The 25,118-nt window shown below is 39.2% G+C and overlaps 1 protein-coding gene across 1 annotated transcript in view; it reads right to left on the bottom strand.

Moving 5' to 3' along the window:
- si:ch211-57n23.4 (immunoglobulin superfamily DCC subclass member 3) overlaps nt 1–25,118 on the bottom strand; it is a 50,682-nt gene that overhangs the window by 16,481 nt on the left and 9,083 nt on the right. Inside the window, exons 6-10 of the mRNA XM_041808611.1 lie at nt 6,217–6,384; nt 5,077–5,382; nt 2,600–2,744; nt 896–1,026; nt 12–149 (exon numbers count right to left, since the gene is read on the bottom strand). Of these exons, the coding sequence (XP_041664545.1) occupies nt 12–149; nt 896–1,026; nt 2,600–2,744; nt 5,077–5,382; nt 6,217–6,384 (888 nt within the window). The remainder of the gene's footprint in view (nt 1–11; nt 150–895; nt 1,027–2,599; nt 2,745–5,076; nt 5,383–6,216; nt 6,385–25,118) is intronic.

Below are 25,118 nucleotides of genomic sequence, written 5' to 3'. Positions count from 1 at the left end.
GCCAGGTGTACCGAGCCTGCTCCAGGAAACGATGGGGCGGGGGTTTCCTGTGGCGATGCACTCCAAGATGGCCGTCTGGTGGACCGTGATGGTCAGATTCTGAGGACCGGACAGGATCACTGGCTCCTTGTACGTCCTGGGAGCTCCACCTAGAAGAACAAAAACAGATATGGAGTGAATATGGATGAAATAGACCAAGTCACGATGGAAAATATGACCATTAAACCAGCTATATAATTAATATTATGCTGTAAGTATTAATACATCCACTGAGTCTTCCTTTAAGCTTAAATGTGCCCAAAATAATCTTGATGTCTCTTATCAGTGCAAGCCTTTCTTATAATATCTATAATTATCAAATAAAACGTTCACTAGAAAGTGGCTGGATGTTAGCGTTAGCTTTGATCTGATGGTACCTGACAGGTAATCAAAGGTGTTTTTTTTTAAAGAAATGTGGTCCTATCTCTCTGGATTTTCAAGATCCGTTTTTGGGGTTACTTTTCAGTTGTGAAAAGATAAAATACAAATAGCTTCCATAATTCAGGTTGTACATCACCTAAACACCAAGAATATCACAGAACATCACAATATCATCACGTGAGTTTTCCACCCAGAGCATGATGTTTCATAATCATGGCTGCCGGCGAAATATAGCCTATAAAGACAAAAAAGGCCTGTAATCCTGCTTTATCAAATTTTTAATGACTCTAGGATAATCACAAGAAATTACCTTGTAGAATAAATAAACTACAGGAAAAGCAGGGCCAAAGTTCATATAAGGTGTATTTATACTGCTGTAGGTGATAAACTCCTTGTGCAGGATCAGTTTGATGTTCTGCATGTAAACTCTAATGAACTGCACGTTCTCTTTCGCTTCAGATCAGTCTAAACGTACCTGTGATGTTGAGCATGGCCTCGTGGCTGTATCGAGTGTTGGCAATGTTTGTGGCCATGCAGCGGAAAACTCCAGCATCCACCTGCCTCACGCCGGTCACCTGGAGGATCCCCATCGGCAGGAGAGTGTACCTGAAGAGAGACATGAGTTAGGATACATTTTAGTGAAATGAGCAAAATTGTAATATTTCATTTCCAGAAAGTGAAGTAGAACTTTTCGCACTGCACAAGGCAACATTTTTCTACTTATTTTTATGCTTTTTATATATTGTGTAATGCATTAACAGGGATTAACATCTGATTTGGGCATCAAGATGCAAAGTGGTAGTGCTGGAAAATAATGTAGTTTCAATTTCAGTTAAGATTTTAGTTTCAAGCAATTATAAGAGAGATAATTAAGATTACACGATTATTTTGGTGAACACTGTTCTGCCAAAAGAGCAGAAAAGGATGAAAGAAAAGTAGTCTAAAGAAGTGTTATGACCTCTGACATTTGGTTTGGGAGAGTCAGTCCTGAAACAACTCAAAATAAATTGCAGAATTTTTCTGATTGCCCCTAAATGCAGTAAGACAAAACAATTTAATCATTTGAAACTCAGACACAGATGTTGTAAAAGCAGAGAGTAAATGTCTTTACTCAATCAGCATTATAATTTTGGCCATAATCAAGCAGCCTCACCAAGTAGAAATCTTTGATACCTTGAATGGACACCTGTGTACTGGAAGGTTTGATATCTGATGCTCAGACAGCATACAGATGTGGTCTAGGATGTCTTCATCCAGACTGGGTTGGTTATGTAGACACATCATGAACTAGTTCATATTAAAGACAGCTCCCAAATGGGTCTTCATCTGGTACCAGTTTGGCTTTTAATTCCTTTGAAAGACCAACAAAAACGAAAAAAAATGAAAATGGCTCTCAGATGGGAGCTAACTCCTGTCACTCCCAAAAGGAGCCAGCTCTTAGAACCAGTTTGTCCCCACTAGCCTCTAGTGTTGACTGTCCTTAGTTGGCAACTTATGGAAAAGTGGATTGAACTGACCTTGCCAGTTTAATTTTCCAAAAGTTGCCAACTACAGCAAAAAATTTGACAAAAATGGAGGAAAAGTCCTCAAAAAAGTAGTAAACAATTAAACTTTATTTTCAGCTGTAAACTGAAATACCTTACTGTACTTTGATGAAACTAAATTCTGCATTTCATGACTTAAAATGAGGGACATCGGCTTTGTAAAATTGTTTCTGAAAAGGTGTGACCTCTGTGATGTTGCCTGCTGATGGTAGCTTTCTACATCACAAATTTATATAAAAGCTAGAATGTTATGAATGAATCACAAGTTCCATTTAATCTTGGAACTCAGAAATTCCGGGTTTACATTGTTGAAAATGTGCCCTGAACTCAGCAATATGCTTCCTCCTCTCAGTACCAGACTGCCCACTATTTGTGCTTTCAGTTGCTGAGTTGAGGTTTAAAGTACCAGCCTCATGAATCTTCCCCCTCTGCCTCTGAAGATGATGTCGTCCCTTTATGTTTTTTAAAGGGATGACACCACCCAAAAAAAGTGCAAAAATACCCTACAACACCAGTACCCTATTTACTAAACAGTATGTCATTATGATGATATGAAAAAGCTGCTGAAGAGGCCTTCACTGTATTTCCTGTCCAGCACACAGACTTGTACTGCAGTACATATGGTTATGTGTTACCTGTTGTCAGAGGTGTTGAGGGGCACTTTGTCTTTCTCCCAGGTGATGTTGGCCTCAGGTACTCCGTTGATCTGACACTGGAAGCGAGCGACACCACCTTCATCCACGGACATAGATGTGGGGTGCGTGTGGAACTTTGGAAGAGCTGTTGATCAAAGAAAATGAATAAACATGTGAGTTAGGAGGTTTTATAAACAGTGTGATATGGCAGGTAGCAGTAGTTGATTAAAAATCCACCAAGAAGAAGAAAGAAGAAGAAACAGTCATGGCAACCACTCTGGTTGTCCTGACTGCTACTTTGGATGTTTTTTCATTTTAAGACACCAACAGTGATTTTCTTCCACATCTCTTCCTACGTCTACATCTACCGTTCAGCTCAGAGGATGAAATGAGCCCATGCTGCATGGGTCTGATAGTTTTTGATGACTGAGGATAGACTTTACAGCACTACTCACTGAAATGGACCCTGTACTCTGGTATGGTTACGTATAAAATATGGACAGTCATTTCAAAGAAGATTCTGTAAGACAGCACTGGATTATGAGTGAAATAAGTATGCATTACGCACCATTGATTTTTCAGACTTTTCAGCACCTTTACACCCAAAAATCTCATAGTTTTGCAGTCCTCAACAAGCAGATTATCTCTTGAATCATAACCCTCCATTTCGCCTTGGTAACACATAATAATTAAAGCTTGCTGGAGGGGATTCTTCTTACTTTTTCTCTTCTAATCTGTTCCTCATATTTGAAACTTTTCAGAAAGGACAAACATGGAGGGAGATTTTCCTTTAGCCGTTTGTATTTTGACACCATCTGTCGTTTCCTTGACTCATTCTGAATCTAAACCTCGCCAAAATGTCTCTGGGAAACATTTTTATTGTCTGTTAGAAAGAGAGAAAAACACCAATCAATGCACTAATCCTTGTGTACATTCAGCAGTCTGTGCAGTCTGATGTGCACAGGAATATTTTTGTTTGCATTTCCAGAGAAGCTCAGTGCATCACAGGCTTTAAGACGCAACATAAATGGGATGGAAATCAAAATGATTATTATTAAGAGCTCAGTGTTTTCTATCACAGGATGCAGAGATTTAGGTTGGATTTCAGCATGCAAATGATCTAATTTGGATTTTTTTCTTACTGTAACTTAAAAATATCCATTATGTGCACATTTTTGCCTGTTATTTCCCGTCCTTATTCCTAAAGCTTTGGCGAAACATAAAATAGCATGTGCTGGACTTCCACACATGCAGGCTTCTCAATAACCAGGTAGCAATAATCAATAGGGGTGTACACTGAATAGGAGGGGTCTGCAAATGAGACTACATCACCATGGCAACTCATAGCAATGAAGTAAGGCCACCTTTGGATGGCCATAATTCTCCTGGATTACCCATAAAGCCTTGGTGTTATTTGTTTGAGTAGAGTGTTGGGGGTGAAGGAAGGTTGTACTCCACTAAGTGGAGCAGGTACATGTGGGTGCAGCCATGTACAGTAATGTACATGCAGAGTGATTTATGGCTGCTTCATAATGAGGAGCCGGCATGTTTTGGTGAGGATCAAAGTGTCTGAGGGGGACTCTGGTTGCTGAGTTTGATGCTGAGGTGTTCACCGTGAGGAGCGTCATTTATAACAGGAACTATGGGATGTTTTGACAGTGAGAAGGAGGCATGCAGAGACGACTGGTGGGAGCTCTGTGCAGCTTTATGACCTGTAGGATTATGTCGGGGCTGATGGGGGCTGGACGGCTTGCTGAAGTCATGCCTAAATATGTTTGATAAAGAGACATATCTATTTGGTTTAAGCTGTTTTTGCGTTCTCATAACAATGGAAGACGATAAGGGCCACTAAAAGAAAGTTGCATTCCTGAGATTAAAGTCAGTGGCCCTAATCCTCTTCCGTAGATAACACAATGGCAAGTGTCTGTTATTATCCAATCAGCATTGAAGTACAGAGGCATGTAAAATAATTTTCAAGAAGTTCATTTTGTCCCAGAGGTTTATTCAGAAAGTAAAACCTTCATATATTCTTCATTTATTTCATATAAAGTTCATTATTTCAAGCATTCTTTTTTAAATCATGATGATTGCGGCCTACAGATCAAGAAATGAAAAAATCCACAATTTTAAAATACTAGACTATTACAAAAAATATGGAGAGTGGCTAGTAGTCACAGCACATTTTACAATAGCACACTATAAAAATGATTTTTGTGGGTAGTACATCATCCAATTAAACTGTTTGAATTATACTAAAAGAAATTAAGTATAACTTTATTGTAGTGGCTACATTTGATCTGTTTTACATAATTGATGGAAAATACGACCTCCTGTTTTTGTTGTGTTGTTTTTATGCTTTTTACTCTAAATGCTGATGTTTAAGATGTAGTGAAATACATTATTTCCAGAGAAGTAGTTAAGTAACATTTCTGATTTTAAAAACGACTCAGAATCGTGATTAGGTACATTGTACTTACATGCCAAGAGAACTTTGGCCTTCCGGCTGACCAGCATGCCGTAGCGGTTTTGTGCAGCACAGTCGTACTCGCCCATGTCTGCGTCATTCCCATCTCTGCGTTTCTGGAAGCTCTGGATAAACAGTGTCCCGTTAGCCAGCACCCGAACCCGCGGGCTGGTAGGTAAAGGAATGCCGTTCTTACGCCATGTCACCATGATGGGTTCGTCGCCTTGAACCCGACAGTGCAACATGAGCGGACGATCCCTGACAGCGATCACGTCGCTGGGCTCCTGCAGGAAGGAGAGCTCGGAGGCCGAACAGCAGCCTGGAGACAGGAGGAGAAACACAACGGTAATCAGAGACAGAAATCTGAGAAATTCAGACATGAAACCAAGCTGGTATTCCTTTTAACAAGGTCACAAACAAGGTCACACAAACAAGGTAACAAGGTCACAAACTTTTTCTTATAGGCCTCCCTTTGACAGATGGAAATGCTTGAATGCACTTCCCAAATTTTTAGAATGTACGTTTGGCTAGATTTAAATTCAGTTTAAAAATGTTTAAAAATGGTGCAACTTCCCTTTAATAAAACAAACCTGTGGACATGTTGTATAAAACCATCTAAATCTCTTGTGCCAACATGCAGTATGTGGGAAAGCAGCCTTGCACTGCGGGATGTTTTGAATACATACATGGTAAATTTATGGCGGATCACATAAATTCAGCCTATTTTTCATCACAAAATCACACATCCCATGGATCAGAGACAATAACCCGGAGGGGGGCTTCTCTGCAGACACCCAGCCTCAGGAAACCCGACCCAAATTCTAAAAACCCCTCAGTCAACACCAAAAACCAGCTGACTTGATTGATGGTGCATTTGGTTTTTAGAGAAGACGAGCCACAATAATAGGCTGAATGCCAGCGAGCCATCGAGCCAGAGAGGGCAACAACAATACACAAGAACACAGGCCGGGGTCTGCAGGGTCAAATTAGGAGCTCTCTATTGTAGCATGGTGACAATGGTGTTGTGACTATGCTTATTTGCACCCAACACCAAAGTTTAAAAAAATCCCCCCGGCCACCCTGCACCCAAGGGCACCATCTGCCCTTCTTATGCATGCCCCCTCCCCTCCCGTCTCCTCCGGTCCTTTCAGACCATCTCTGAGGTGACTTTCCCATGCCACCAGAGCTCTCCTCTCCACTCTCGTCCCCTCTCCGCCGTGACCTTGGTGACACTCCCTGTCTCCTGCATCTTTTTGGGTGTTAATGTCCTCGTATGCAAAGAAAGAACCTTGAACTCTGCGATGGCTGCTCTCCTTCCCAGCTGTGAGGAAAGAACAATCGCAGCTGCACTTGAACCTGCACCATGACTTATCAACGTCACCACAGAGTCTGGCATCTGTTTGGTCAAATTTAGTCTTCCCATCAACTACTGCCACAGTTTATTGTCATCCAGCCGTCACATCCCACACACAACAGCCTGCAGATGAACTTGACTTTCGAGATTCTAAAGCCATTTTGTGCTTTACTGTTCAAGTTCATTCTCAAACAGAAGGCTAGCTGGGGCTTATTGCCACGTTTCTGAACATTAAAATCAGTATACATGTATATCTCTCATGATTTTTGTCTCTTATTAAGGCAGAACTAACCTGATTGGCCAAGTCTACTTTGTCTGCAAAGATGAAGCCAACAAAGAGGCCACCATCCTTTTAACTAACAGGTAACAAGGAACACAAACATCACAAATGAGTTCATTTGCATCTTTAAGTTCCATCCAGATGCAATGACTGTGCAATGCTTTGTGCTGCTTCCAGCATTGAAATACTGGATAAAACATCAGAAGCAGTATCTAGGATGTGGAAATACTTTCTTGAGTGTTAAAAAACAAGACTTGTGCCAATTTATATTGATCAAAAGTGTCAAAAAGTACCAAAACTTTACAAAACTACACCTATTCATTAAACAGTCATGTAGGAGAAAAGCTGCCGGAAAAGTCCTGCAGGACCACAACCTAGGCACTACATATGAGGGAAGTCCTGCTCAGTCTGAACTGCATGAAATTGTGAAATGTTTGTGTTCTATAGCTGCAACGTTTAAGTCCTAGGCACCAAACATTGGTTAATTTCTTGCTTTAAATGATGAATAACTGCACACAAACTGCTGCATACTGTCTTGATTGCACACAATTCGTGCTCACTGTCCACATTACATAAATATTAGCAATGTTTTGGAGTTTTTCAAATAAATCTGAAGTCCTAGGCACTATGTTTAACTTTAAATGACCAAAAAAATGCACACAAACTGCTGCATTCTATCTTAATTACACAAGACCCATGCTCACTATCTGCATTGTGTAAATATGAGCAGCATTTTGGTCCAACTGCAACAAATTTGAAGTCCTTTAAACTATTTATGATGTAATTTCTCAATTCCAATGATCAAAAATTGCAGGCAAACTTTGAATACTTCCGTTATTACACAAAAGTCATACTCATCATTGAAATGACAAATATTAACATCATTTTGGTACTACTGCAACAAATTTGTAGTCCTCAGCACCAAATATTGGTTAATTTCTCACTTTAAATGATCAAAAGTTGCACACTAACTGCCACGCACTGTCTTAAGTGCACAAAAGTCATGCTGACTCTAAATTACAAAAATAGTTCCAGCGTTTTGGTACTATTATGACAAATTTCTAGGCACCAAATATTGGTTAAAGTCTTGCTTTAAATCATCAGCATCTGCAGGGGAATGTCAGCATACTGTCTTAAATACACAACATGTCATGCTTACCTCCTAAACTACGCAACATCTTGGAACTATTGCACCAACCTTGAGGTCTGAGGCACCGATATTGGATAATTTCTTGTTTGCACTTTTTTCAAATTGCAGGTAAACTTCAAAATAGTGTCTTATTGCCACAAAATAATCCCGCAGACTGAAAAATTGCAAAGGTTATGGTGCAATTTAGAAAGTTTGAAGGACTTCATTGCAATATAAACTTAAAATTTTAGAATGATGCATGAGTCAAGAGCCGACAATAATGCACAGATTTTTCTTTATATACTAGTGCATCTCAAAAAATTAGAATATTGTGATAAAGTTCAATATTTTTTGTCACTTGTTTCTGAAAGTGAAAGCCATATATTATATAGACTCATTACACACGGAGTGAAGTATTTCAAGCCTTTATTTCTTGAAATGTTGATGATTATGGCTTACAGATAAGAAAACCCAAAATTCAGTGTCTCAAAAAATTAGAATATTCCATAAGATCAATTAAAAAAAAATGTTTTAAACAGAAATGTCAGGCTTCTGAAAAGTATGTTCATTTCTCTGCCTTCAATACTTGGTTGGGCCTCCTTTTGCAATTACTGCATCAATGCGGCATGGCATGGAGGCGATCAGTCTGTGGCACTGCTCAGGTGTAACTGAAGCCAAGGTTGCTTTGATAGGGGCCTTCAGGTCATCTACATTGTTGGGTCTGGTGTCTCTCATCTTCCTCTTGACAATACCCCATAGATTCTCTATAGGGTTCAGGTCAGGCCAGTTTGCTGGCCAATCAAGCACAGTAACACCATGGTCATCGAACTAGCTTTTGGTACCTTTGGCAGTGTGGGCAGGTGCCAAGTCCTGCTGGAAGTTGCTTGAAGTCCAGTGTGAAGTTTCCACAGTCAGTGATGATTTGGGCTGCCATGGCATCCGCTGGTGTTGGTCCACTGTGTTTTCTGAAGTCCACAGTCAATGCAGCCATCTACCAGGACATTTTAGAGCACTTCATGCTTCCTTCTGCTGACAAGCTTTATGGAAATGCTGATTTCATTTTCCAGCAGGACTTGGCACCTGCCCACACTGCCAAAGGTACCAAAAGCTGGTTCAATGACCATGGTGTTACTGTGCTTGATTGGCCAGCAAACTGGCCTGACCTGAACGCCATAGAGAATCTATGGACCTGAAGGGTCCATGAAGGGACCTGAAGATGACCTGAAGGCTGCTATCAAAGCAACCTGGGCTTCCATTACACCTGAGCAGTGCCACAGGCTGATCGCCTTCATGCCACACCGCATTGATGCAGTAATTCATGCAAAAGGAGGCCCAACCAAGTATTGAAGGCATAGAAATGAACATACTTTTCAGAAGCCTGGCATCTCTGTTGAAAACATTTTTTTTAATTGATCTTATGAAATATTCTAATTTTTTGAGACTGAATTTTGGGTTTTCTTATCTGTAAGCCATAATCATCAACATTTCAAGAAATAAAGGCTTGAAATACTTCACTCTGTGTGTAATGAGTCTATATAATATATGGGTTTCACTTTCAGAAACAAGTGACAAAAAATATTGAACTTTTTCATGATATTCTAATTTTTTGAGGTGCACTAGTATGTTAGGATATTATTGTCAGAAACAATGCTATTAGTTGATTGTATTTAACCATCTTCCCACCTTTTCTCTCCACAACCCCTCTACCATTGCTTACCTACACTTTGAAAAACATTGCCTTATGTAACATGTAGAAATAGCTAATGGGATCTAGGATTGCTTTTTGGCTATTTCCTTCTGTGTCGTGTACCTTTATATGACCCAAACATGCTCACAATTGTTTTACACAATAAAATAGAACACCTCCAACATAAAGTCAGCAGTAGCCCAATCATTCTACTTTAAATGTGCAGCTTTTGCTTTATAGATACTGCATTTAGCATTGATTTTTTGTGTGAAGTAAGATGTTAATACATATACACACAGTCATTTGACATTTTAGTGTCTATTTTTACACCTCTGGTTGGGCAGGTTGATTCCTCCTTGGTGTGAGGTGATAAAATGGTCCAAAGGTTTTATAAGAGCCCATCAGATCATAGCTCATCACTTATGAAACACATTCAGAGATCTAGCCCACAGCTTGAAAGTAGGTTTGAGCTTCCCCCTCCTCTTCATGTCTGCCATTGGCTTCACTGATGTGTCACATCAAGAAATGAGCATCTGCCCTTGGCCTAATGAGAGATCTCCCACCCAGCAGATGCAGCCAGCGGAGAGGTCCACTGGTCAGCTGTGTCTGGACGGCCTGATAGAGCTGGGAACCCATCCCCTCCCTCAGGCCCGGTAATGACATTCGGCTCTCCCATGGGTGTGTATGTCAGGGGGGGGGGTCTCTCTGCGTTGTGTGGCGTTGTGTTATTGAACACATGGTGTGGCAATCCGTGAGGCCTTAAGGGCGGGAGAGCATTGATGTGAGGGAGGAGAAGCAGAGCTTCAATGATAGTGAATCAAATCTACTCAAACTGCAAAAACCAAAACCTTATCACGCATATTTGTCTGATTTATGTTTAAATTACCTCATTACTCTAAATATAAGTCACATTCAGGGTATCTTATTAGAAGATAAATAAAAAGCTCACACTGTCACAGGCATTGCTTGTAATGGGCAAAATTACTCTAAAAATCTACCACTCTACACATCGAGGAAGGTGTCATGTCTAGTTCACTGTTTTCTACAGCAAACTCTGGGATTTAAAGTATGTTTGAAATGTGGGAAGATGCAGCCAAGAGGAAGCTCATTATGTTTTGTTTGATTCATTTTATTTTGTATCACATCCTATCATATAATTTAGGATTTTTACAAGATGATTTAATGAACAATACCAATGATTTTGAATATATTTTATCAAAGTTAAAAAAAAAAAACTACATCTGCTGATAAGACAGATGCTAGGAGGGCAATGAATCCATCCAAAATTGTAGGGGCGCTTCTATGCAATGTCTAAATTTCTCCAAAACAAAACATTGTTTGTTGTATCTGAGCAATCTAGACACTTTGAGGTAGTTTGTTCAAAGTTCCTGTTCTATAAACAAGAAATAACCCAATATTGAGCGCCTGGGACTTTATTTGTGTTGTTGTGGTATCAAATCAGGTGTCAATATCCTTTAGTTCCTATCAATATCATAATGAAAATTTGTAACAATGGGGCTCTATCCCATTTCTGCTTCTTTAAATCATCAAAATCACAATGTTTGATTGCTGTTGTCATTTTGATTTACAAGGCATTCTGAGAGATTTTCCAGAGTCAACACACCCTATCCTAGACATGAACACGTAAAACAGGATTGAGCCTAGGCCAATGTACACATAAGCAAAGCAGTATTGCATTTATTTCAGTCTTTCTGAAGATTTATGTGTTATTTTTTGTCTGAAATTGAACCAAAGACCTTAAAGATCAACTATCTTTTGGTATAATGTGTTCCACATATAACATCATCCCAAAATTGAGCATGAAGAACGATCATAAACTCAACTGGACAGACAAAATTATCTTCAATAAGTAAAAATTGAAACATTCTTCTGTTTAATTAATGACTTACTCGCAGGTTTTAGTGTAGTTTCTTTGATATTTTAGCATTGAGTGGGATCAATCCCTTCATGTTTCAGGAGCAACACCTTAAACCAAGTGAAAGTCTCTGTATCAGGATAATCGAAGGACAAAAACAGCTTTGGGACTAAAGGATGAGATAAAACTACTTTAAAGAGCAGCTCCTGACTGCTGAGGAGTTCAACGCCCTCTGCTCACTAAGCCTGCATGCGGTTTGATTAAGTGCATAGCATTCCAGATTGGACCGTTTTCAATATAGGGATCGGACCGTAATGAGATTTTTTGAAGGGGGTGGGTTGTCCAGCAACCCCCCACCATCACCCCGAGCCCCTCGGGGTCATGAGAGAGTCGGAGGTAAGGAGGATGGATGGTGTGGGGGTTGCTTGTGTCCAGCCGGAGCTACTCTCACAGACCCTCTCTGCTATTGTTTGCTGGCCCTGAACTTCACACTTTCCTGCCCACCCCCTATAAAAAACAGAGAAAGGGGGTCTGATCACCATATACAAATCCTTTCGTCAATTTATTTCCTTTATTCTCCCTCGCTCCTGTTTCAGACATCTGCGTGTGAACGGATTGAGGAGAGTGAAGCTTGAATTTACAAGTAGAATAAAATGAGAACATTTCTTATGTCTGATCCTTTGCAGGATAGGAGGTTTTGGTTCAGGAAAAGTCTGATGTCTTAAGGTTTTACATGAAATATCCATTATTTTAATGATGCATGGTATCTAAAAGTACCAATGCTTTTAAAAGCTGCAGATCTTCAGTCATATTTTTAGCCAAAAGCTGCAGAGCCAGTACTGTCTCAGATGCACAAATGCATGGGCAGAGTTTTATAATCAATGTATGACAATGTATCTGTGCAAATGATCTAATACTGGGGTATAAGACTTTTTTTATTATTTCCATGGCACTGAAACAAGTATTGATATTGTTTGATTTTAATTCTTAATGCTTACTATTATTGGACCTTTTACCAATAAAAGACCGCATTCAAAGGGAGAAAGCCTTTTAGATAGAAAAATAGATGGGCAAAGTTTGGATACACAAATGTCGTCAATGTATCTGTGCAATTTGGTTTATGTGCAGGGCTTTGCCTGCCACTGTGAGGAATTACGCACAAGAGATAAACCAATATGCACTGTCTAGGACTTCTGTCTTTATTGCTACTGAACTGAATTGTAAAGATAAATATCAATAGATGTTTAAGAGAGTCATGTCAAAGCAAACTGCTTTAAAGTTAAGCATGACATTTCTGTTTAAATACATATGCTTTTAATTGTCTATGCATGAGCATCCATTGACTACTCAGAGAGAGAGAGCTGTATAAATAGTACAAATACATTGACAATGATGTTTTTTTGCAGTTGCAAAAAGTGCAGGACATTCTCACATTTTCTGGTTTTAAAGGACAAGAAATGATCAGATATTGGGTGTCTAGTCATCTGTTTTCTTAGCGATTGTATTTAAAAACAAAAACACTGGATATCATATTTAGGTTTAATGCTTTTGATTTTCCTCCTTAATAAGTATGTTTTTTGGTATATTCTGGTTTTGGATTTAAAAACAAGTTAGAGTTAATTTTTGTTTCATATTCGTTCAAATAATCAACAGACAATGTATTTAGATCAAATTTAAAACTTGAGGTGATAATAATCCAAACTTTTAACCACTTTGACCATTAAACCACCACTTTTGAAATCTTTTACCTGCAATTCTTTTACAGCATATTTAAACACAAGAAATAACCTTAGGACCTCTACTTTTGTTGGTATGGGATGTGTAAGTTTGCGTTTTTTTTACTCAAAACCCTATATTTAGCATTTTATTGTTATTTCTGCGGACAAAGTCAAAAGTAAGGAGCAGAATTTTAACATTGTAGAATCACAGCATGTCATGAGCAGTAAAATGTGCACTCATGTCTGTCCTGATGTCTTTCCGTCTCCCTCTATAGTCCATGTGTTACAAGAGGGATCATTTTAAGCAGTGATTGTGCAGTCAAAGATGAAAACGGCAGTGTGGGCATTAAACCCATCGCCCCAGGGCTTCCTCTTTTGTTTCCTAATGGGAGTAAAACTCCTCTCACAGAGGGGGCTATGTAACACAAACATGCTGTTAAAGGGGGAGGGGGGGTCTACAGGGGTCTTTTGTTTAAGCTAAGTGATGGTCAATTTTTAGGAATCAAGTTCAATGTCTTAACTGATGATTTCAGCTCCTTTAAGCTTGTTTCACTGACTCTGAGGGCAATTTAAACATGTTGCTAAACTGGTGAAAAATGAAGTTATTTTCAATTTTAATGAAGCTTCATTGAATCAAAATGATCTTCTTACATAAGAGTTTTAGAGTATTTCTGACTGTGCTGGTTTGGGTAATAATACCTTAACCTTATTTAGGCTGCTTAACTCTGGAAAAATTATCTACCATATTTCTATAAAACATTGCATAAAGTGAATTCAAAGTAAGATCTACTAACATATTTTTTGTCAACTCATCTTTGTTTAAACCAGGAAGTGAAACCTACAAAACAAAACACTGCCAAGATCGAAAGATTAATTTTCTGACAGCATTAAGGTTGAATTTATGGAGGGATCAGGTTGGGCCTGTTTGTCTCCTGACCTATTGATAACATGCTTACCCATGCACAAACTGATATTGGACCCAGGGGCCCTGGGCCCCAGGATGTCCCATCTGCATGTGGAGGAAGATCTCTAATGGTCAGTGCAGATTTAAAAACGGTCCCTCTAACTAACCAGCCCGATGGATCAATAAGCAATAAGGTGAAATGTGATGGAGAGAAGGTGTCTTTGTTTGTCCTGCAGCTTCGATCAGAGTGGCTGCAGAGACGCTGATTAAAGAGAAGTCGTTAAAAACAACGACAAAAAAACTGACTAGACAGATTCACAAATCACAGCACAAAGAAGAGAGAGAGAGCCACCAGGTGAGCTGTGAATCTGACAGGTAAGAGACTCATCTCTACCAGAGGTCATACTGCACCATCAGTGAATGAGACACTGCTGTAAAGGGGCAGCAGCAGTAGTAAAGAAGGGGACTCTAAGATCCAACTCTAAGTTGCCTATTTCTCATTGCTTGAATCATGCAGTCACACTTGCAATCATGTTGAACCGACCAGTTTAACAGCTTAAATTTACAGCGTGGTTACTGCCTTAATAAAGGGAAGCAAATTTTACCGGATAATTTAAAAAAAAAAAAAGATAACCATAAAGGTTAGGGGTTACCTAACCCTAACCCTAACCCTTTGCTGTTCTTATCCTAGTGTTGGGACAGGCCTGATAGCAAGCGTGTGCAGCTGTGGAAAACATTATATGCTGTCACCACTTCCAGGGATGGCAGAGTCCCTGGTCTGAAACACTGTTATTTTGGAGTTTATGGGTTGAAAGTTTGGTAAATCCCTGCAATAAGATACGGTAAGACGAGATAAGATGGAACATTGCGATATATTATGATATAGTATGATCTGAGACAATAAAATAAACTAACAAGATATGATGCAGTACAATACAATTCCACACGATATGATACAATATGATACAGTGCTTTATGATTTGTTACTATATAATTTAACACAATAAAAATGTGATATGAAACAATCGATTCGATTTATAACATTACGATATGATACGTGCAATATGATAAGATACAATGTAATACAGTTCTATGCGATACATTATAATGACAGTGAAAGATGTATGTTGTGATATTACACAGTGCAATTCAATATAATACATCATGATACGATATGATACGATACTGTGCAATATAATGTGTTGTATGATTTGAAGTGATACGTTATAAAACAATACTATAATATATGATACAATGTGATGTTACATAATACAATATGATGTGAAGTGATGTGATGCTATAGGATACACTACGCTACGATATGCTACGGTACAAAGTGATAAGATATGATACAATATGATACAATGAGATATAATGCAATATGATTCAATACGATATGCAATGATATGATAATACTGTATTAGTCCTTATGATGAGACTAGACTCAATGTAATAAAGCCATATTCACTTTACTGTTTGAATCCGTAATATTTGCACTCCTTCACTCACTTTCATTTACTTTGAAAGTTAGAGAGGCATAAAGTGGGGACGAAGCAATACCCCCTTTAGGCTGAGAAGGTAGTAACAGAGGCGAGACCTGAATAAATGTTGCTGGCAGGGGAGCGTAGCGCCGCCTGTGTGCTTATCTGACTGAGCATATATACTGTATGTATGTGGAGTTTTGACTGCTGTACTCTCTTAGTAAAAATTGACAGACAGTGACCTTGAGATACAACTTCCCATGATGCAGTACAATACGCTATGATGTGATGGGACTCACAGTAAGCCAGTATGATGAAGTACCATATGGTACGATACACCAGGATATAATACAAAATGATATTATATGGTACAGTGGGATACAACAGAATAAGATGTAGCTGGATATGATGGGATACAATATTATAAAATAGGTTCAATACAATATTACAAACTTCATCATCCTGTCTATCATATTGTGTTTTGGTTTTGGGCGTGAATGTTGCACACACTGCCATCACCATTATCTCAATACTGATCCAATTTCATTTCAAGATTTTACTTGGATTTTAAAAAACAACCGTTAGGCACTCAAAAAAACTACTAAAGAGGTTACATTCTCCTCATATTAAAGTTCAGAGACCAACATATGCTTCTTTACGCCTCATAACCCCGGCTCATGATTGGATGAAGGCCTTCAGCCTGGTAATCGCACCTTTACACGCTGAAATCCTGTTAGCATTAGCCTAAACTCTGCTAGGATTGAGTTGTTAGCCTCTTTTTCATCAGGCTGCAAGAAACCAGGACCACCGCTGGCCGCTTTGTGTCCAGCTGTGGGCTAAGCCAAGGGGTGTTTCTGCTTAGAGAGTGGGTGAGAATCCATGACGTGAAGGGGGGAGGACACGGTCACGGGCAGCTGCGGGGGGGATTAGCTCTACACTCATATCTTTAATAAGGTCTCAATCTCAACGCAGACGGGGGCAGTGTTATGGAGATGAGGCTGTGAGGGTCAGGTCACCGAAGGCTCGGGGTGAGGGGGGGGTCTATTGTGTTTCTGCATCACCCTCCACAGACTGCTGCACTGACCACAGCCCTCCCCCTCCTGGAGGTCAGAGGTCGGTGACATTCACCCCGCTGTATGGTCGGAGGGAAAGACAGAGCCGCCTATGCCGTCTGCTCTGACCCCCCCACCATGCAAAAGCCCTTATTTCATACTTTCATTAACTACATTTAATACAACAAATCTGTCTTATTTTGAAAATTTATAGTGATAATAATGCAGCTCAAAAAGTTCTGATAACTTCTTAGTTGGGCTTTTTATTTTCTTTTTGGAAACTTTCCATTGTTGAATGAGTGCAAATATTTTGATAAATTAGGCAGAGAACAAATGTGAATTTTGGAGATGGTGAATGTGTGTGTGGGTCCCCCCCAAAAAACAAATAAACCAAAAATAATCCCTGATTGTAACAGAAACACAAAGTCCAAATTAAGACCAGTTGACTAAAGATCGATTTTGAATTGGTAAAAAAATTAAATATTTATTTAAAACTGGTCAAAACAGATTAGACTGATACCAGAGCAACAAAAATAAAAGTCTTTTGCATGCAGTATTTGGTGAATGCATGTTTCATGTTTCAAAAATTTTCAGTTCACTTCCTAAACTGCACAAATGTAAGGCTCTGCATTGGTACCAAAGTATTGCTAATGCTTTTGTGCTACTTAGACAATGTTCTCTACTCTGCTCATGTCAACTTTTGGTTAAAAATGACCAGTGTTGAAAAGTTTTTGTACTTTCTGATACTATAAAACATTGAATTACTGGAGTTTGCACAGTTTTAAATCATATTTTATAGAACAAGATCAAAATATTGAAAGATTGCACTTCTGAGGCACCCTCAGGTAATAGCATTAGCTTTCTTTTTGTATTTCCAATTTTAAAATCTTCACATTAAAGCCAACAATTCATCATTGTATTATGTTTCAGTCATTTATTCACTAAAAGTGCTGTTTTTCCATTAAATAATGATGTTATTTTTATTTTTATTTATTTTTTTGCTGATAACTCCAGTCTTAAGGCCCCGATTTTTAATCTTATAGTGTTTATCCAGGATAGAGATTTTAAATTATTATTTTTGTGTGCTATTTTTTTCATATTTTTTAGGCATTATTTTAAGGAGACCCCCTGCTCTCCATCCCCCACATTATTCCCTACATAAATCACCACTCCTTGGCCTCCTGCTTTCTCTTTTTGGTGGGAACAAAGTGACACAATGGCTTTGCAATTTGCATAATTTTAAAACACTTTCTTTCTCGATTTCCCAAATAAAACTTAAGGAAGACTAACAGGAATGTTCCCACTCAAAATTGTCAGGTTAATCTTCGGCATTAAAATGTAATGCTAAAGTTTTATGAGAAGTTTGACTTTGTGTTTCTGGAACTTAATAAAGGCCGCAATGTAGAGCTTTAAGTATAGGCCTATCTTTTTGCCCCATTTCACATCAACTTCATCAGATTCAAGGTTTATTGGACAATATGCTTGGTTCAAGCTCAAATCAAGATATCTACAGTCACTTTGAGTTTGCACATTGTGTATATTTTTGCAGGGGATCAGGCAATTTGAATGCATGGAGAAACTAGAAGAAGCCCCCACTCACTTCTTGTTGGATATGATTGGATCTGTGAATGAGAACAGCACAGAAGCCTTAATCTCCAGCTCACAACCAGTCAACTACATTATAATTCACTGAGAGGGCCTTGCTTTGGAAGATCTTCTACCAGAAGGATGAAAAGTGATAGTTGCAGGATGAGAAGTTCTTAAAAATGTCCATAAATCAGATTTAGATGGTTTTATTCTTGCATCCAAGCAACCATGAAGGTTGATTCCTAATCTGAGAAATGACTGTTCGGTGCTTTAACTTTACCCTGAAGCTTTGTTAAGGGAGGCCAAGAGCTATGGCTTGAAGGGTTGTTAAGGGTTTTGGTCAATTTTGGCATTAAAGTGATCAAATCCAGTGTTTTAGATGGACTTTAAATGTTGATGTTTTCATTCCACATGCATGCAAAGTATTGAAAAAGACTTCTAGTTATCATCCTTGTCTTATTGGATGCACCTGGATTTGTGGATTGCAGAGAAGCCTGTTTTTTCCTATTCAGAACGGTCCATCTAAATGTAGAAATTACTCAGAAGGTCTTGTTTGGTCAGGCAACAACATTCTTAATCCTGGATGCTGCTGCAGGATGCTAAATATGTTCTCTCCATGGAGTTTTGCAGCTGTCTTGCAGGTAATGATGAAAGTGTTAGACTTTTTGCTAACTTTGGCATAACATTGATTAAATCCAGCATTTTAGTGGAACTTGAAGCTTACATTTAGATATTAACAGCCCCTTTGACTTTGCATATTGCCTTTTTTTTGACAGGGAATCAGTGGAAGTCAATTCGCATGCATGCAGATATCATAGTAACATCCAACCTTTGCTGATACCTCAGTAAAAAATCAGCAACAAGGCTGATTCTCAAACAAAAATTGAGTAATCTCCCAGACAATTCACCTGTGTTTCAGTTTTTTAAGCATATCAAGAGGGATTTTTGGGGTGAAACTGGATCTTGAACCAAAAGGAAAGAGGGTGATGGTCAAGGGTTATGATGTGTGAGTCCTAAAAAGTCTAAATAGATTGGGTTTAGATTAACATTGAGGTATTATTTCAGTTTTATACCACCACAATGGAAGATCAGTTTTGTTCTTTGCAAACTTTTGATGCTCATTCATATCCACTTGGGTAGTAGTTTCAGAAGGGCCAAAACTTTTGCTTGTTGTCAGCATCTGCATTAGGTTTGTCCAAACAAATGCTCTTTGTAAACAAAGTTTAGATTCAGATATTTAGCCCCTTTTACCTATTGTGCATGTTTGTGGGGAATCAGGGGAAATCAGTTCACATGCATGCAAGATATTGACAAAAGCCTCTAGCAATCATTCAGTCTTTGCTGGTTGTACCTGAAAAAGTTAAAAAAAGGCAAAGCACAGGCAAGGTTTGGCATAGCTATATTATCCATGTCACATAACATAAAGTGGTGAAAGAATAAATCAGAACTGCAGGAAAAAAAAAATTGCCAAGCTATTGAAAAGTTAAAAAGAGGGTGATTACATTGTTAATGTAGCTGCTTTTCATTGATGAATAAGGAGGATTTAATCATGCAAACCTGCAAAATCTGATGTAAAACATTAAACTCTATAATCATTTTCAAGTGAAGTTCAAAGCTGTAGCAGGATCAGCAGGATTTGCAGGAGCATCATCAGCTCTTTTGAGTTTAAAAAGTCACGCTTGTCTTCATTCCATATTCTAAAATCAAAATTAACCCACTTGATTTAAATGTATACTTACTCAAACAGAGGAGAGCTGCCAGGCAGGTGAGCAGGATCCTTGGTTTCATTTTGGTTTCTTTACTCCAGCCTCCTCCACGTCAAAGCTTAGTACCTTCACAATTCGCAAAAATAAAATCAAAAAGTAATCCCAAGAAATAAGGTCTTCTTCTGTATCCTCCCTCTTTGTTTCTTCTTTGGTGATAAAGCTAAATCTAGTGTTTTTGTTGAATTAAATCATTTCTGTATCATTCCTCCTTGGTCCAGCGTTGAACCACAGAAGGCTGCTGGTCATGTCCAAAGCCACTTGGAGAATAATGTGAGGACGCCTCAGCGGCCTGGACAGGGCTCATTAGTGATTCAAGCTCATTGTTGTCAGAGGACGGACACTGATGAAGCAGCTTTCACCGGCCGCTGCAGGTTGGTCTCCTCTGGACCAATCACAGCCCAGGGGTGATGGGGGGTGGCGGCTCGGCCTGATTGATATTCATTTAAACAGAGGGCTGCTGGCCGGCCGCTCAACCCCGCCCCCATTCAACCCTTCACCCTGGCCTGATGGGCCAGCTGTGGCCTGAGCCGGACACTCTGCACACAGCCTGGCTGAATCTAACCTTTGTCTCATATGCATCCTAAAATAATATCCTGGAATTATCAAACAGACTGACCCTGAATTTTCACCAGTTTCATGTCCACATGTGCACCTCACAGCGAGAAGTTTCAGATCAGGAGGGACAGTGGTCTTTGAGACACCACATGACAACATAGAAATGGCAGACAAGTGTTTCACACATAATATTATTTTACCTTTTTATAACTGGGTTTACATGAACTTCACTATCCCATTTCATCCAGTTTTTTGCCATTTTGGTGATGAAGTGTTTACATGCACACAGAGACACCTTATTACTAGCCCCCATGATTCATTGCATGAATTCTGATTATTACCTCAGTACCTGCTGCCACTGAATGAGGAACCACATGAGATGCTAGTTTAGCTGGCTATTGGGTCATTACTGACAAAGCAGTAAGGTCTGTAGTGTTTGATTAAAAGAGGTAAGAGATGACCATGTTTACTGTAAAGGTACCATCTGTAGAATCTTTGCACTGAAATGATTACATTTATTTTAAAAAATGACCGATACATACTGTATTAGTTGTGCTGTTAGCTCAGATATTTACAACTGTTTCTAAATACACAGAAATCCCTGAGATTTTTTCGTAACTACACAGGTGACAACAGAGCCACCATGACAGACATGACTGCTACACAAGGAAGCATGAACTGTGTCTGAAAGCTGCCGGTCTATTGCTGTATCTCATTCATGATTTTCTAATGCTTAATTGTGATGGACCACGATAACTCTCTGATATCGCCATACTGTGAGTTCAACTTCACAAATCTGCTCATGATGCAGAACCCCACTACATACATACACTGTGTACAATACCGTGGCCCCACCAGGCATTTCCAGGTTGAGCTGAGACGTGCTGCTCAGTGTGCTTACCTCCACAGCTTACTTCCTGTTTTCAATTTAGGACTTTTTTCAATAAGAACTAAAATCCATAAGGTGTGTTTACTAAACACTAAACAATTGAAAAGTTTGTGTTTATGGAGGGGAAAAAGTCATTAAAAAAGCCCTAACTGTCTTACACTGGCCCTCATTTATCAAACATGCGTACGCCAGAAAACTGGCTGTACACTCATTTCCACGCATAGATCAGCACTTATCAATCAGAGCATGTGTACGGTACTCTCAAATTCAGGAAATTAGCAGTTGAAACCATAGACTGTAGAAAGAACTGGACAAACCCTGAGTGACGTCTGTCATCTGCTCACAATAGGTGGACTCAAACAGCTTTTAAAGCCAATCCGCAGAGGCTTCCATAATAAAATCACTGTCTCAACCAAATTTTGGAGCAACCTAACGGCCCGCTCACTAAGCTCAACTCCCTGTCAGCTAGCTAGCTAGCATTCTGGTCCACCGAAACGTAGCTTCTACCATTCAAGCTATCTGTCAATCAAATGAGACATGCTAATCAGTCCACAGTGAGGTTTTTCCTAAATATAAATGATTGCGGTACAAAAAAGTACATTGAGAGTACATGAAGACATTAGCTAATGAGACATGTTTGTTTTTTTTAACCAGGCTGTAAATCAGTTTCTTTCTAGTGTAAAAACGGCTTTTTAACGTGTTGTGTACAGGACTACCGGTGTTCCTGAAGCCAGCCTCAAGTGGACACTCACCATATTGCAATTTTTTTTGCACTTCCGCATTGGCTTCATTTTTCAAGACCAGAGGTTGCAGCTTGGTCAAAATAGATAATTGAAACCAAAACCCCTTCTACATGTTCGTCCATATTAAAAAATAAAAAACCCATTAAGATCTTTAATTAACCAACATTATCAGTGTTAATAGCAGGAGAAGCCATATGTTCTCAGCAACATCTGCAATATTTATTCGACAAAAAAACATGTAAGGCATAAGGAATATACAGTATGCAAGACTTTTGACAAACATGGAGTTTAATATTTTTGGCTAGAATTACTCCATTTGAACACCACATCCTTGAGACTACAGATTTTACCATTTGAATATTTATATATACTGTCACAATTTGAGATATTGGGAAAGCAGCTACAAAAGAGCAGTTTCATATCTCAATGTTTCAATTTATTAAGACAATTTTAAAATATATATATGACTCCCTGCATACAAATGTCAAGAAATATTTTTACTTAAGTTACTTAAAGTGCATCCTTCAAAAATAACAATAACAAAATACCAAATGTCTTTAAGAGAATAAGGTGCTTGAGTAACTACTGCCACTATCACTAACTATAAGGGTTAAAGCTGAGAGTGCAGTGATGATGGGGTTATCAAGAGGAAGCTTTTTCAGAAGGAATTCTGCTGCATTTATATATCTTTCTCTGAGAGAGCTGTACAAATTGTCAAAAAATGCCTAAAAAACAGTTTTCACTTTGTCATTATGGACTATTTTGTGTAGAATTTTGTGACAAAAATGACCTCAATCTATTGTAGTTTAAGTCTGTAATGTAACAAAATGTGGAAAAAGTGAAGGGGTGTGAAAACATTCTGGAAGCACTGTATCATTAGCCTCCTTGTAATATACCTCTGAACAAGTCGATCAAGGCTGTCAACCTAGCAAACCCTGAGAAAAGCACAGAGATCCGTGCCTTCCGGTTCTGATTCTCTGCCGTTCCCACAGGGGATGCTGCTTGTTCTTGCTGAAGAACGTCACTCTGGCCCTTTCCTCAAATGCTAGCACATGCCTGTCAAACACTTCGTTAAGAAGCCATCTGAAGGGCGCACACACACACCCACACAAACACAGACACACACAACTGAGGATCTTATTTCATTGTTGATTACATATTAAAACATACTAAACCTCTCACATAAACCGTCAATGCCAGTGGCCTTGGATAGGCTATATTTCAAAACCTGGCAAATAGGCCTAAACTGAAAGATTATTCTCCAGTAAAGAAAATGCAACTATTGTCATGTTCAGGGGCTTACATACTAAGTAAACAAATTCATGAATTTTACATTTAATTTTTAGCAAATATTATCTTCACCACTACAGGGTCTACAGTCTACAGGCCTAGAATCTACAGTCACCACACAATAAATTACAGATTAACAGGAGCAACACATTACAAATAATTCAGTGTTCAATGATCAGTATCATAATTTGCATTACCTGTATTTATGCACTTCATTTGGATCCAACTCATGGTTGAAGTGCAGCACCATTGCATCCATAAGCTCATGCAACCTGTTACACACCTATGAATGGTGGAAGTAGCACACATTAATTGATATAAAAATCATTATTTTTATTAATACATTTTTGTTGCTCACCCCTCATTATACACACCTCCAGGATCTGAAGAAACTGGTTTCTGATGGGCCTTATCAAACTCTTGACTGGTAGATGAAGAAGAGAATGGAACTCTGCAAAGATTGCCTTCTGTTTTGGTGACTTTTATATATCATAATAGATGTCACTGCAGAATCCTTCCACCTCTGAGGAAAACGGGCTCATCAGGGCCTTGGCGGCATTGTTCACCATGTGAACGGTATCTCCACATATGTCTAGCAGGTTGGGGTTCTCCTTTCCTTGCTTGTGTCTCCAGTCTAGTCTTCTTTCCTCTCATCACTGCACAGTTGTCGAGTAGAATGCTGATGAATAGTGACCAGTCAAGACCATTAGACTCCAGGATATCTTTGAGCTCCTGCATTAAGGCTGATGAGCTGGCAATGTTTACTTTCCTGCTGGCTAGGTGTTGTGTTGCGACTTTGGCCAGCTCATCATCAAAAAAATGGACAAGGGCATTGACTGTTTTGTCCATGTTGACATTAGTAGCTTCGTCGATATTCATTGAGAACGCTGCTTTTTGAAGCTTTTCAGATAGCCGTTTCTTAAAATTCCGGTGCAAGGCCATGTGTGTTTAAATAGCTGGCATGCTGGTTGGAAATGCACTGCTTTGTCAGAGCATTTTTGTCTTCAGATAGCTTCTTGCACAGATTGACGAGTGGCTTAGCCATTGTAAAAGACAGGTCATGTTCAACTATGAACGCACACGCACAGATTTTTTGCTCACAAACACAGTCGGTCATTGAGAATACAGTGGTACCTGTGGTAGCTGTCGCTCCCAGCAAGGTAGTTGTATGAGAAAGCACTCGAACTGAAACTTGCTGAGAGGATTCTGAGGCATGTCGCGCTATAACTTTCTTCCCACTGCTGCCGTAAAGTAGCTTCTTTGAACATGGCGTACAGAAACAAGGACCCGGCTCCCTCAGTTGGTGGCACCATGTCCTAAAAGGCTTTCCGTCTTCACATCTTTCCTCTATCCATACCCAGCGCCATTTATTCTTTACCTCTCACTCAATAATGGCTGTATCTTCTTCAGGTTTAAGAAGCCTGGCAAACATAGTAAACTCCTCTCCAGCTAGCGGGCTAGCAGGCTACTAAAAACTAATGTATCGTGGCCTGCACTCTAACTACACCCAATCAAACTTCTTAAGGCCGGCCCTACAACTCTACCTCTGATTGGCTAGAACTCGTTGGTTAGCTTGTGCAATGTGCTATACCATTGGTAGGTGGAACTATCCCTTTGCTTTGCTAAATTCATATGTTGAAGTATGATGTAAATAAAGACCATGTGGGATTTTTTTCTCTCAATTTATTCAAGAGAAAAAACTCCCTCGAGCCGAAAATCCGGCACCACGCCGGAGAACTTTAAG

The sequence above is a fragment of the Cheilinus undulatus genome, linkage group 16 (assembly GCF_018320785.1).
Source record: "Cheilinus undulatus linkage group 16, ASM1832078v1, whole genome shotgun sequence".
In the NCBI taxonomy this organism is placed as follows: domain Eukaryota; kingdom Metazoa; phylum Chordata; class Actinopteri; order Labriformes; family Labridae; genus Cheilinus; species Cheilinus undulatus.
Note: the sequence above shows the minus strand (reverse complement) of the source record. Positions and strands in the feature narration are given on the sequence as shown.